The 15,026-nt window shown below is 34.1% G+C and overlaps 1 protein-coding gene across 3 annotated transcripts; it reads right to left on the minus strand.

Annotated features, from left to right (window-relative positions):
• Window positions 1-6,528: 6,528 nt before the first annotated feature.
• LOC120278848 (flavin-containing monooxygenase FMO GS-OX5-like) lies at window positions 6,529-10,148 on the minus strand. 3 transcript variants are annotated; one of them, XM_039285588.1, is made up of 8 exons: window positions 9,633-10,148; window positions 9,017-9,087; window positions 8,036-8,185; window positions 7,806-7,888; window positions 7,568-7,703; window positions 7,215-7,388; window positions 7,022-7,131; window positions 6,529-6,770 (listed from the first exon to the last, which is right to left on the minus strand). In XM_039285588.1, exons 1-8 carry the CDS (start codon window positions 10,138-10,140, stop codon window positions 6,572-6,574), a joined length of 1,431 nt encoding a protein of 476 aa, XP_039141522.1. In that variant the 5' UTR covers window positions 10,141-10,148; the 3' UTR covers window positions 6,529-6,571. The 3 variants fall into 3 exon arrangements, with proteins under 3 accessions (XP_039141522.1, XP_039141521.1, XP_039141523.1); XM_039285587.1 differs by having other exon boundaries at window positions 7,215-7,475; XM_039285589.1 differs by having other exon boundaries at window positions 6,623-6,770; window positions 6,961-7,131; window positions 7,215-7,475.
• Between the last annotated feature and the right edge of the window lie 4,878 nt (window positions 10,149-15,026).

Raw genomic sequence — 15,026 nt, forward strand, 5'->3', positions numbered from 1 at the left:
GAAGCCCAACCACAAGCCCATCATCATGCAAAGTCCTCAAGCCTTTCCAGTGTAAATGGCCATAATGTTTGTGCCATAATACAATCATCTTTTGATCATTTTCAGCTACAAGAACACTTGCAACTTCTTCTATTCCCAATGGAAACATATTGTGTTTTGTCATCAATACTTTGGCCACCACAGCTCCTGACTTCTTATCTTTGATTAAACAGCTTTCTTCATCAAATAAGACAACATAGCCTGTTCTCATTAACCGTCCCACACTAAGCAAGTTATGGGCCAAGTGTGGGACATACTGAACATCTCTCAGTACCCTTGTCTTCCCGGAGTGTGTATTGAGAATTACAGCCCCTCTGCCACCTACTTGAAGGTCTTTGTTGTCACCAAGCCTCACAGATTCTCCTCGTGTATCCTCTAATTCGTGAAAGAGCCCACGTTTACTCGACATGTGGTTTGAGCAGCCACTGTCGACAATCCACACACTTCCTTGCTTTGAGTTGGCTGCATTTTTAACCATAAAAAGATTGGTTACCTCATTTTGCTCCACCATGTTGCTTTCCTTCACCTTGGACCAACATTGAGCCTTTTTGTGACCGAATCATTTGTAGTTGTAGCACTGAATTGTGCTTTTGTTCTGCATCTTCACATCTCCACTTGTACTTGAGAAATTAGTAGACCGTCCTCTACCTCTTCCTCTTCCACGAAATGCACCTCTGCCTCGACCTCTGCCTCCTTGTTGCCGATCAGCATCTCTGGATTTGTTGCCGTCCTGCAGAAACTGAGTGCTAAAAACATTAGAGCCCTCAGTACTCACCTGCAGAGCTCGAACATCAGCTCCATTCTGAGTTCGATTGATACGATCTTCATGAGTTAACAACGACCCGCTAAGCTCATCAATCGTGATCTTATCCAAATCCCTGTGCTTCTTCAATGGCGGTAACTACATGATCAAACTTTGGCAACAACGTTCGCAACACCTTTGCTGCCACAGCCGCGTCATCAACTTCACCTCTATAAGCCTGAAACTCATTCACCACCTCAAGGACTCTTGAGACGTAGTCCTTAACGGACTCATTGGCCATAATCAGAATAGTTTCAAACTGGTGCCGCAATCGTTGCCTCCTCACCGTGACGTACTTGGAGGAACCTTGAAACTCTTTATGTAGGCTCAACCACGCCTGATTAGACGTTGTGGCATTCTTCACACGCGAGAACACCCGCCGATCAACGGACTGAAGGATGAGAAAGAGAGCTTTAGAGTCTTTCTTGCGATTCTCCTTAACCCGAGCTTCAACAGCATCCTTGTCATCAAACCCCTTTTTGACAACATCCCACACCTCCTGTGATTTAAACAAGGCTCTCATGAGTGTGCTCCAATGATCGTACGCCTCTCCGTTGAACAGCGGCACCACAGGTTGAGATACATTGACCATGGCGTTGTTGCTTGATGCCATCACCTTCCAACCTTATCTCTGATACCACTGTTTGATTATGAAGGGATATATCAGGTGCAATTATAGAAGAGGAGAGAAAAGAAATAGGTGAAACTGATCTTGCTTTCTTTCTTCGGTGATACAAAGACAAAGCTTACATACTTATAATAAGATAAAGCAACACACAAAACAAGGATTCAAAATCAAGTAGACAAAAACAATTAAGATAAGTAGGCTGATTTGCCATGCTCATACAAAACACTGTGTACAAATAGTTGACATTCTTCTCATGCAAACACTGAGCTACTGAAATCAGTCCTCAACGCCGAATTTATTCAATAGTCCATAAATCTGACTGTGCTCTGCCAGCTTCACACCAGACAAGTTCTGCTCATATTAAACAATCGTAATACTTGGCAATAAAGAACAAAATGGTGCAACAAATAGTATCAAAGCGATATACTAAATCACCTGTAGGCGGAACACAAAAGACAAATCACTTTGCTTGACTTGCTCTTGTAGAAAGGGCAGTGCTTATGATACCATATTCTTAATGACACAACATAAAATAGATGCAAAACCATATTAAAGCAGTTAAAAACAATATCAACATAAATAGCATAGAATTTCTTGGCTCTAGAAATAACATACAGATCTTATCTTTGAATCAATTTCATGTGGACAATATCAACATAAATAGCATAGAATTTCTTGGCTCTGGAAATAACATACAGATCTTATCTTTGAATCAATTTCATGTGGTAGACGAAGTCAAGCGGAATAAATAACAGACTCTTCAACAAGATCTATTATTCAAGGTAAGATCTATTAACCTTGAATTGGAATGCATCATGGTGTAAAACAGAAAAAGGATACTCACCGATCTTTTTTGTCTCTTGCTTGCTATTCTTTAGCTCTATAGTTTTATGAAGAACAGAAAATCCACTTATCTGAGAAAGCTTCTCTCGAGAAATAATAGCACGAGACATTCTGACAGCTAAACTTCTTCTATAAATGTCACTAGTTGAGAGCAAAGATGGAGTTACATAGTTTCAATTCAGTGGAAAAACTTGTGTCTTGAAAGTTAATGGTAGAGTAAATCCCACATTCAAAAGCAACGAGTTTCCTAACAAGTCTCTAATTGATATCTAATAAAAGTAGCTCTTGAAGTCTAATCCACGGCTTGTTAGAACTTCATCACCAATTGTTGTGTTTGTGCCTAAGATCTGCAACACCAAATAGTTATATCACTATAGAGCAATTAAGAACAAAAGAAGATTCAAAGAAATATAAGCAATTAAGAGCAATAAAATTATACTTTTCATTTTAAGAAGAAGAAGATTCCTTTCTTTTGTCATGATTTCATAGATTCAATTTGTGGAAATATAAGATATTAAGACGAAGGTGTCTAGATTAAAATATATAAAATTACAAAAAAAAATATAGTTTTTCTTTGGTTAATTAGTTGATCTTTTTGAAAACACATGTATCATGATAAAAATGGAAAACTTGCACAAAATAAAAATATGAAATATATAAAACATAAGGTGATGAATTAAAAAAAAATGTATATCATTATAGAACACGAAAAATTAAATTCAATCACATACACAATCAAAGATGGAAAACTATATCAACATTTCAACCTTATCAACAGTTACAATTAACTAAAACTCATCAATTAAATCTCATAAGAATGGAGAACATTGGATACCATAATGAAAGCCTTCAAACTCTGCCATTCTTCCCTAGGGACCAGAATAAGAGACAATCAATGGCACACATGATCCCACATATCACATGTCATACTAGCTGAGAAACAGATCAAACTCAAAGCAAATGAATGACAAGAAACAACATTATCTCTATTTTAACTACAGCATAAACTACTCAATGAACATTATACAGTAGAAAAATGCAAATAAGATTGAACAGAGGTTTTTCTTTTATGAAACTTTTTATGTTTGTACCAAATTGCCGATATTTTTTATATGCAAATAAATAACAAGATTCAATAATCAATGCAAAGAAAAGATGAAAGCTGTAACATTACATTACATTATATTGTTCACGGGTTGGTATGAAATAGAGCACAAAGTGTGAATACCAACAATAACTCCAAATTTGAACATTAGAGAAATCATGAACAAGAATACCAACTATATCATCAAGGCTCCACATGCGAAATGAAACCCATGACACATGACATAGTAAAATGCAGCAAGAAAACAATGTTTGTGGGATATTTAAGCAAATAAAATTCAATCCCAATTCGTTTCTCGGTTGAAAAATATAGGAAATTAATTATTAGTTTTCTTGACAGCTGATATATATTGAATAGGGTGAGAAAATTCTAATGCTTCAAAAGAAATTTGAGAAAAAGACTACAAAGTCTTGTTTGCTTGATACAGCTCTGGAATTGCTTATGTGTGGGCTATTAGCTAGTTAAGATCTATATTAAAACTCTTCTTTGTTCTTTCTTGTTAGAGTTAATGACAAGGGATATAATTTTTTAGTTTTTGACATATTACCTCATATCCTCTTAAGTTATTAACAACACCTAAGATATATTCCCATGATTTGTAGTATTTTCTATAACCTTTTTGATTCTCTTTACTTCCTAACTATAGGTTAATCCAACTGCCTTGCGGATAAATTTAGTTGTTTGACACCACTGAACACCACATGGAACTACAACTAAGATGAATTAAGCAAAGTATCTAATAATAGAGGCAGTCAAAGGATTGATGTGACTCATTTAGATGTTAGAAATACTCATACCAGACATATGATTCAAATTTGTTTTAAGTCACAGGGTGGTGTTTCTTTCAATATTGTAGTAAATTGTGAACCTGTCACGCCCTGAACCCAGCTTGCCGGACTCGGTGCACCGACAAATAGCCGCACACCCATAGTGCGCAGCACAATAGGTATGCAAGGCCTCAGAACCTATTACAAAAAAGAACATACAATGTAACAATACTATAAAGTTCAAAGTCAAGCTTCAAAAAATACAAAATTTGCAGAATACAGATCTTAGAGTTTACAAAACAGACAGAGATTTGATCTCAACTAGACTAGAGACAGGCTTGCTACTTGTTCACTCTCGGTGAGCTGTTAAACTCCTGATCTGAAATAAAAATTAACAACAGATTATGAGCTTGACAGCTCAGTAAGCAACCACTAAAAACATTGGGATCATAAAAAGTCTTAAAATGCAAAATAAAAAAAATCAGTAATATGATTTAGCAGAACAAGTACCACAATACAATTCAGAAACAAAACAAAAACATCCAATAGAGCTTGATTTTTAGATAAATACAATATATGTCTCTCAATAACTATGATCAAAACAAAAATATCATAGTTTATTTGTTTACCCTCGCCAGAATATCAGAGGCCGTTATTCTTCACCGATGGAACGGTGAGAAACTATAGTCTCTTAACAAAATACGTGTCGACAAGGTCAGTGTTTAACCCCCAGTGACAGGGTTAGTGCATAGTTAATTGAGGACTAATTTCTATGTCAAAATACTCCATGTTCACAAAAAAACAAACTATCAAAGTTCAGATTAAGCAAAAACTAAGAAATTTGCAAGCAAAATTCTAGCAATCATATGATCTCATTTTTATAATATCAAATTAAACTAATTATTTGAATCCAAACTTGAAGTGATAATTTGTACTATTTCCAAATAAATGAATAATTAACATAATTCAAAAAATATATATAATTATTCAGAAATTGAATGAATTAACGATATGTTTGGTTGTCAAGAGTGGATTAAGGGATGAGTGGATTGGGAGTGACATGAGGGGTAGTGGAGTAGGAGTGAGAATGAAGAATGTGTTTGGTTGGTAAGGTTTGAAAAGTGTAATTTTTTGGGAATGAGAAAATTAAAGAAAGTAAGCATAATAAAATGACACTTAAAGCCTTATGATTTTTTTATTTAAATATTAGTATCATTAATTAGTTATTAATTAATGGTGTTAAATATAATGATTTAATGTTAATTATAATTTTTTAAACATTGAAAAAAAGTAACTAATTAATTACCAAAAATAAATATTTAATTTTGTTGAGATTTCAAAATATGCAAAGTACAAGGATTCAACTCTCACCTCATAGGGATAGTCATTAGAACTTTGATGTATTTATATTTTTGAAAAATATTAATTATTATAAATTTTAAATTTGAATTAATATAAAATTTTTATATTTATATATTTTTAAATTAAATTTAGCTCCCCCCTCTCCTAATTTTATTCATGGTTCTGCACTGTAGCGGGCGATATTATTGTAGCATCCTTCAAGATAATATTATAGCAGCCGCCAATACTATTACTATTACACCTACCAGTGTATTTTGGACCATTAGATAGAATCAATCATAACCGTTCATTCAAATCATGAATGCCTATAAATACGCTCCACTTATATATTGTATGATATAGAAGAAAAGAAGAGATAGATAAGAGAAAAGAAGAAAAAGAAATAAATTATTAAAGTGTTTGGTAAATATTCTGGCTTTTATTATTCACTTTATATTTGTAATATATTCATTATACTTATAATATATTCATGAAAATTTATATATAGGTTTACATTTGTGAATAAATTATTAGTTGCGAATATAATATATAAATATTTTTAATATTTTTATTTTAAAAAATTCATACCAAACAATTTTTTTATTATTAACCATGACAATAATATATATATATATATAATTGACCAAAATATTCTGGCAAATGACCTGGTTAGCCTTCCATTAATAGTTATTACAAGTTAATAATTAAATATTTATAATGTAAAAAAATTTATAACTATATTAAATAGCACGTGCGGACATCCACGTAGAATTGGGATATGAAAGAAGAGCAAAAGGAGACATCCTACTATAATTATGTTTTAACATGAAATAATTAGAAAAAAAAATTTGTATAAATATTTATTTATGCCAATTAGAGCATTTTGCATAGGTTAAATGGGTTAAATAATTGGAATAAGAGTTGAGCCCGTGAGAATTAGTTTGATGATAAAGGCTTTGACATCCTTAATTATACTCAGTACATCTAAAGCACAAATGGTACGTTGATTCTCACAATGATGATTTAAATATTTCTTTCAGGTTAACTCAATGTTTTGAAGGTGTTAATATAAGCTTCAATGTAGCAATTGACAAAAGCACCCATTTATGAACATCACATAAATTTGTAAAATACAAAATAACACCCATCTTCCTCTTTCCAAAAAATAGATCATCCTTGCTCCTGGTTTGTGTTAAATTCATTATGTATGATTGCTTGTATGGGCTGTCATTGGATTCTGGCTCCCTGCAACAAGATTAAAAAATCTTCGGTTTATGAAGAAAATTTCAACATCTAATGCTAATATTAAAATATGCCACAATTTATATAATAAGCACTTGCACTTCCTACGTAATAAAATTATACCATATTTTTTTATTTTGTAACTAAACCGGCTCTAAAATGCATTAGTTCTTGCACATTGTAAAATATAAACCTTTGAGAGGACCGAGATGGATATCTCTGTCCAATATTCAGCATCCCAGTTGTCCCGATACCTGTCATTGTGAGACTTGAGGCTCTCGATAGCTGCACGATATATTTGTATCCTCCATTCCTCCATTGGTGGCAAACTGACCTCAGAAGTTAGCCAATTCAGATACTCAATCTGTAGTTGAAGATCATATGGGATTAATCAGAGTGATGGCAGTTCAATGAAAATGAGGAGACTAAAATGCAAGTGTTACCAACCTCATTGGGAAGAAGATAGTGTGTATGATGCTTAGGTTGCCCTACACGCTCTAATTCCTGATAATACGCTTCAACTGATGCCATCATGGTCTTTTCTGATGGTAACACCACTTTGCTGGATAAAACATGAGCTATCCACTTGGACTGTAACTGTAACATAATGTTAAAAATCACCTGGGCAAAATAGCACAAAATGATCAAGTCTTTGACTGCCAAAGATTGGGTAGCTTCACCAAGAATTGTATCATTATGGTTAATCAGCTGTTTGCATGGAAAATCTTAAATCCTGTTCATAATGTATTTAGACAAAAATCCAAATTTGAAGGTTTAGAATTTCAGATGCATCAGCAAACCTTATTAGGTATTCCCACAAAAGAAAGCCAAGGGGCCACGGCGGGAGGGAAAACATGCTTATATAGAGGTCCGACTCGGTTGTCTTCAATGCTTATGAACTCAATTGTCTCTAGGAAAGGGAAATGGTATTTGTAACTGTAAGCAATATCAAATCATGATAAAACATAGATTGATTACAGAATCATTTAAGTAATCAAGTAACTAGTTCCATCGCCTGGTAGGATTAGCACAGCGTACCCTGTGCAATAGAATATACAATCAGCATGAAGTGATGCACCATCATCAAATTCCACCTCACAATCTTCATGGACACATTTTACCTGTGTGAAAAACACAGATTTTCTTGCATCAGTCGCATGTTGTGGTGAATATAATTTAACTTAATTAGTGAGAAAGATGGAATATCTGCACACCTTGATAAGGAACAATAGTGAAGACACATATGATTAAACTGAAAGTGTATTTACCATTTTGTGTTGCCAAATATTATCATGGTTATCTAACTTTCCAACTACAGTATCTTTGGCTCTTGAGGCTATATGCACTTCCTTTGCTACTTTTGAAATTTCTCTAGAGATATCACGGGAACTAGCTCCCATTCCAATCAAAACCACAACCTGCATATATCATCAAGGCTATAAATAGAGAAAAATAGAAAAAAGGGATAATTTATTGTAAACATCAATTGCATGTTGGCGGTCATCATCATGGTTACTCAACTTTTGCACAAGAAAGTGTGTGTGCACTCGCGTGTGCATATTAACACCAAATTAGAACATTTGAAAAAGCTGAGGATACAAGATAATAGTGCTGTACTTGACGAGAAGCTGATTCCATTATACATCAAGTACAATTTCCTGCAGGAAACATCTTGTTTCTCCTAGTGCAGCTACTCAATCGTTTTCATTGTTCACTATATTAACAACATTCAGAATCAAACTTGGGAAGCACTGCTCGCAAAATATGATTCTCTTAAATCCAGTCACCAATTTAAAGGTTCTGGCAAAGATAGCTTTCAAAGAATTTCCATCCAAGTAGAGGATAACAAATGCAGCTTACAAGCTTTTCTTGAGTAACTCAAAGTGCGGACCTTTAAGATTGATGAAATTCGTCTATGTGATAGTGTCATCTATGTGATAGTTTACAACATTTTGAGCAGTTCCATTCTTTTAGCAGCTTAAGTTTTGAATATCAGTATCCTGCTCATCTAAGATGCTTCAGAAATTAGCTACTGCAACTTTCATAAGTTTTTTTTTACCATGATGCATTGAACATGCACATATTTGGGACTGGCATATCAATCGGTGCTTAGTAGCTGCCAACATCATAACACCACTATCATTGTATAGGAATGAAAACGAATCATTTGAATGGTATTTTCTAGTGTTGCATAAAGTTTTCCCTTCTATTTTCTTATGAACAAAAGATAGAGAGACGGCTCAAAATACCTGGTCCCTAAAATGCTCAGGAATGCGATAATTGTGGCTGTGTATTTGCTTGCCACGCCATTTATCAATGCCTGTTGCATATTGTAGTGCTTAAGTTCTACTATCCAAAACCATTTATGACAACTACCATATTAAATTATGACCAGTTATAAAAAAAATAATAAAAAAAATCACTCTTTTAACCTTTCCCTCCGGCCAACTCCACCATTACAGTCACCATCTATCGCGCATCATCTATTCTTAATCCCATCACCAGCAACCAAATCCACCATTGCCAACCCCTTCTTTTTCATTTCAAGGTTTTTTTCTCAATCTTTCTCATTCACCTTCTCCTCTACCACTATCATCATACAAATATCAAACAGAAACAAACATTTTTCCTCAAAAATAAGATAATCACACTTCTTTGTTAATTTAAAAAAAAACTAAAAGGAGAGAGATTTTTTTCAATACTCGAATCATAAAAGTTTTTTCCTGGTAAAATGATAATTAAAGTATTTTGATGAACATACTTCACAGTATATTTTAGTTTTTTTTAAAAAATAATTTTCACAACTTTTACTATAAATAAGATTAAAAAAGCAACAAAAGAATCAAGAACATCCTTCCAACTCACCCGGAATCTCAGGGATCCTCGGCACGGAGTGATGCCCGCTGGCGACCACCACCGCCTCAAACCTCTCCTCCGCCACCGATCCATCCTCATTCCGCCACTCCACGCTCCACTCGCCGCCGTCCCCCTCCAACCAAACCCTAACCACCTCCGCACCAAACCGAACCATCTCCAAAACCCCAAAATCCCTCGCGAAACCCTCAAGGTAAGCAAGCACTTCCTCGTGCGCCGGGAACGCCCGGGGATCGACGAAGCTCTCCGATGGCCCAGGAAACGGGTAATCGAGGAAACCCATCAGCTGGCGAGGGAGATTGGTGCGTAGCGAGCGGTATAGACTCCCATGGACGGCCACCCGATCGGAGTCGGTGGTGGGGTCGTAGACCCAGGTGCCGCCGACGCTGGTGGACTTCTCGAAGACGGTGACCTCGTGACCCTGGCGGCGGAGCTCCCTGGCGGCGACCAAACCACCAGGCCCGGCTCCGATCACTGCCGTCTTCACCGATCGAGCCATCCTCGTCGACGTGGGCTTTTAATGGAGTGTTTTCGAGGGGGCTTTATATAGTAAAGGCCATGTGGCCCACTAGCCCATTAATAGGGCCCACAGAGTTGGCCCAAGTGAAGAGGTTTTACTGTTTGACCATTTGCACAAGGTTTTAATAATATAAATAAATCGTTTATAAAACAAAATAATGATCAATGTGGCCCACTACTACTCGCAAGTTACTCGAGTTCAATTCAGGGAAAGCTCAAATTCGACTCGCTTAGGATCGAGTCGAGCGAGCCGAGTTCGAGCATCTTAATACTTGACTCGAGTGCTCACGAGCTTAGTCGAGTAGTTGTATTTGTGTGTATATATATATATATTATATGTTAGTTTGTTTTATATATATAATTGAGTACGAGCTCGAGCTCAAGCCCAAATTCGAGTTCAAGTATAAAATTATCTATGATCAAATTGAATTTATTAGCCTTTATCGAGTTTAATCGAGCTTAATCTGGCGAGCTCGAGTAGTTCGATTAATGTATCGAGTCGAGCTCGAGCTACAAAAATAAAACTCGATCGAATTCGTGTCGAGTATCAAGCAGCGAGTTTTTAACCGAGCTCGAGCTCGAGTAGCTTGCTGCTCGGCTCGAACTCGATCGATTACACCCCTAGCTGTGGGGGATTCATCATTCATCAACGGGGGAATATTTTAGGAATTATAATTATTGTAAATATTATGATATTTTTTATTTAAAAAAAATAATACTACACAAATTTATTATTATTATTAATTAATTATTACAAGCTAAAAAAATAATATTAACCAAAATATTTTGAAAAATAACCTGGTTAGCCTTCCATTAATAGTTATTACAAGTTAATAATTAATCAAATATAATTTTTAAATTTTTATAATTATGTTCTAACATGTAACAATTTTAAAAAAAATGTATAGCTGCATAGGTTGAATAAATGGAACAAGAATTGAACCTGTGAGAATTGGTCTGATGAGAAAGGGTTTGACATCCTTAATTATACTAGCCACATCTTAAGCACAAATGGCACCATGATTCTCAACTAGTATTGAACAAGACAAGCAAGACAATTTATGTAGAGTTTAATAGATTTTATTTTTTTATTTTTATTATTTTTTTATTTTTTATTTTTTATTTTTTTTGTTCTGTGATTCCAAAGATGGTTCAGATTATTATTATTATTATTTTTTTGTTAACTCAAAGATTTGGAGGCATTTCTTTTTATAAGTCATTTACTGTTGAAGATTTGAAAAAAAATAATTATGTGCAAGAAATCACGAGAGGGGGAAAAAATCTTTATTAACCACAAAAGAGATTATCTTTGTTAAATTTTGTATTATATATATATATAGTATTGTCATAATGTTAGAATTTAGGTGAGTTAAAGACCTTAAAAAATTATATAACAAATATAGTGATATTTTATTTATTTATTTTCAATCATCAAATTAATCGAGCATAGCACCATTTATGTTCGAGAATTAATATATTATATCAATCAAAGTGTAAAAAATTTATACTTTTGCATCAAAATCATAATGGCAAAATGATATTTTTTTTAAACATTAAAAAAAAAAAAGAAAATCAGCCCTGAAATAAACACTCAAGAATCTTGATAACAACTTATCAGTGATCAGTGGAAGAGAATTAATTAAAAGATGAGTTGAGTACAAGGAAAGATGATATAACTTTTATTGATAATAATATATAGTAAATTGGGTGTTGGATGATGGATTGACAGGGGACACAAGTATTAATTGTGTGCGCTAAGGCAGAGTATTTTGATTCATAGGGAAGATAAAAAAAATACTAGTACTAATCATATCCTGAAAATTAGCTTAAATAAAAGTAGCTATGTGTATGAACAAAACTAAATAACAAGAGCAAAGAAATAGAAGAAGTCGAAACATCAGGGGAGAAGGGATGCTCGGGTATAGTATCCCTCTAGAGTTTATTAAGTTCAGAACAAATGTTGTATAAGTATACAATCCTATTTGACCGAGAAAAATCCTAAAATATACTAAACCCATCTTACGAGGGTGATTAATAATTGACTTAGTATAGTGCTAATATAGACATTCCACAATAGGCTTGCACTCTATGAAATCTTAATGTGAATTTAACAAGAGTTTCTTAAATAGACAATTTTTATTACAATGCAACTGTCCCTAATCCTATATAGAATAGAAATGTAATGTCTCCTAAAATCTATTCCATACGATTGCAAAGAACATGAAATTACTTATTAAATCACTCGGGAGGATTGAGGGAGGAGAACTCGCGATTCTAAAGTACCCCATTGTTAGGCTTACTCACAATCCTCTCCAATTGTGGTTTTGTCTATGCTATGTGAAAACTTCTACTTGTTACAAAGCACATCATACAAGAAAACTAGGGCTTTTACCTCGGTAATATTGAAGACATTAAAACACACAATTGAATTTAAATAGAAATGGATGTCAATTAAGAAACAATTAAAGCATAAAGATCTACAACCAATGTCAAAATAGAATAAACCCTATAGTTCATCTACGCCTAAACATCTACAAAATTAGCTCTCCATTAGAGAAAAGCAAACATCCAAACAATAAGACTCAACAAGAATTAAAGAAAACATTAAAACCCTCTTCTCAATTGAGCCGGGAGGTGATTGCCATAGAACGCCCAAGGACTTTCCACAAACACCGCCAAGACAATCCTTGACGGCTCCAATAAAGCTTTAAACCTTCATCTAGTCTCTCCTTTTGATTTCTTCCCCTGGAGAAGATATGTAATAGAAGCTCTCGAAATCGCCGCTCAAAGATCAAAGAAGAAGATCCCCCAAAAGCTCTAGTTTTAGGGCTTTTATAACTCAGAAATCGGGGATTTTTACAACCATAAGAGGTCTTTATGACCCCATTCTTACGGCCATAACAGTACTCATAAACTTCTTGAGTTGGGGCTTATGCCCGTAATATTGATTTGCTACAGTGCCACGAATATTACAATGCTACAGTATCACCCATAATAGCACCTATAACCCCACCATAATTCATTGATGAGTATAATTTGCACTCAATATATAGACCTTCTTTAACTTATTATAAATTAAATTGTATTATTTTGAACCAATTTTACTCCTAATCTTATTGTTATTGTATTGTTAGAAAGAAAGAGAATGATGTGAATGAAGAACATGTAAAAAGCACAAAATTTGAGAAAAGAAGAATAAAGTTTCAACAAAGAGAGAACAAGCAAAACAGAAAATCTAGCGCTTAGGCGCTAGCATGCAGCGCTTAGGCGCTACAACGTAAAAAGGTGCAAAATGAAAACTATAGCGCCTAGGCACTACAGCCTTTGGTGCCTAAGTGCTACCCCGATTTTAAGTTATAAAAGGGGCTAGGGTTAAGATGAAAAACTAGGAGGAGAATTTTAGAGATCAAAAGGCCGGGAGCAAAGATTCGGGCCGAATTCATCGTCAAGCTTTAGTTTTTAGTTTTTCTTTATTTATTTGATTATGAACTTTGTTACTATGTCAAGCTTTGCAATTATTATGTTCTAAGTACCTTTTTCTAGGGCTACGATGTAGCCAAACTATGAAAAACTCGATTTATGTGAACTCTTCAATATTGATTTATGAAAAACTCGGAAACCCTAGAATCTCTTGACATTGATTTCTTCTCATCTAACTATCTTTTCTCTAATCCCTGAATTAGATTTTCTAAATTAAATCTCTTCAATATCATTAGTCAAGTAGAATTAAGGTTAGTAATTTTGATAATTAATAAATTCAATTCTCATGGGATATACTCTCTTATCATTATATTACTTGTTTGCGATAGCGTATACTTGCGTTATAAAAATCTCATCAACAATCATTGTATAAACTCTGTGTTTTTTCCCAAAATTAGCTCAAATTATCTCAACCTTGTTTCTCTTGATCTGTATGTCCTCATTCTAGCCTAAATATGAAATAGAAGCGAATTAAGCACCATAATCAATCATATATTCAATAATTATATGCAAAGTGCTATAAATAATAATAATTAAATACATTCATTCAAGCACTTATCAGGTATATAGTTGAAGAGTTTCATGTTTGGGCTAAGATAGTGAATTTTTATCTCTAGACCATTAAGTTTAATAATCATTTATTATGTTTCGAAACACATTAGCACTAAATTAATGTCTGTCAATCCTTATATGAAATGCATGCACTTAAGTTGTTTAAGGATCATATGCTGAACAGATAGGACTTGGTTCTTTTTTGTAAACTTTTATTTGATAAGCTGTATTGTATAGCATACATTTTTATTGAAACTCTTGAGTGTTTAGCTGTTTTCTCGTCAAGTGTATATATTAAGTTTGAGAATGACAATTATTAAGTTTATGCATTATTAGTTTGCGTGTGTCGGACTCAAATAAGCATATGGCTTATTCATTATGATAACGTGCCATATATAGGTTTACATTGAAGAGAGAGATTGTATCATAATGCATGGAAGGTAATACTCGGCTTATATGGCTTATAATAATCGTATTTGTTCAAAGCAACATGAGGTAGTAACAAGTATTGTAAGAGTAAAAACCCAGAGCTGGTTGTACCTGAAGAAGATAGTTCATGATTATGGTTCCATCTCCAACATTTGATTGAACAATACTAAGGAATGTAATACGATTTACCCGCAACAACTGGCACAATTTTTTGGTTCGAGTTGTAAATAATTGTGGCTTATAGCAAAGTACCCAATCTCTCCGATAAGGTCACCTGTCTTCGCCTTATGAACAATTTGCAAGGCATCCAATGGTCAATAAAAGAGATTTCATTTCCCTGCTTGGATATCTAGAGTATTAATCAAGGAATGCTCAAAATATGTTGTAGCATTTTACACTTGCCTA

The sequence above is a fragment of the Dioscorea cayenensis genome, chromosome 16, assembly GCF_009730915.1.
Source record: "Dioscorea cayenensis subsp. rotundata cultivar TDr96_F1 chromosome 16, TDr96_F1_v2_PseudoChromosome.rev07_lg8_w22 25.fasta, whole genome shotgun sequence".
Classification (NCBI taxonomy): Eukaryota; Viridiplantae; Streptophyta; class Magnoliopsida; order Dioscoreales; family Dioscoreaceae; genus Dioscorea; species Dioscorea cayenensis.

Bases quoted from the DNA above. Each gene is read 5' to 3' on its own strand.
- LOC120278848 (XM_039285587.1), bottom strand. From the start codon at position 10,140: ATGGCTCGATCGGTGAAGACGGCAGTGATCGGAGCCGGGCCTGGTGGT. The intron at 7,476-7,567 runs GTTTGCTGATGC...CCATGCAAACAG, and splicing joins TTGTGGGAATACCTAATAAG to CTGATTAACCATAATGATAC. The intron at 7,132-7,214 runs GTTGGTAACACT...CTTCAACTACAG, and splicing joins ACTATCTTCTTCCCAATGAG to ATTGAGTATCTGAATTGGCT.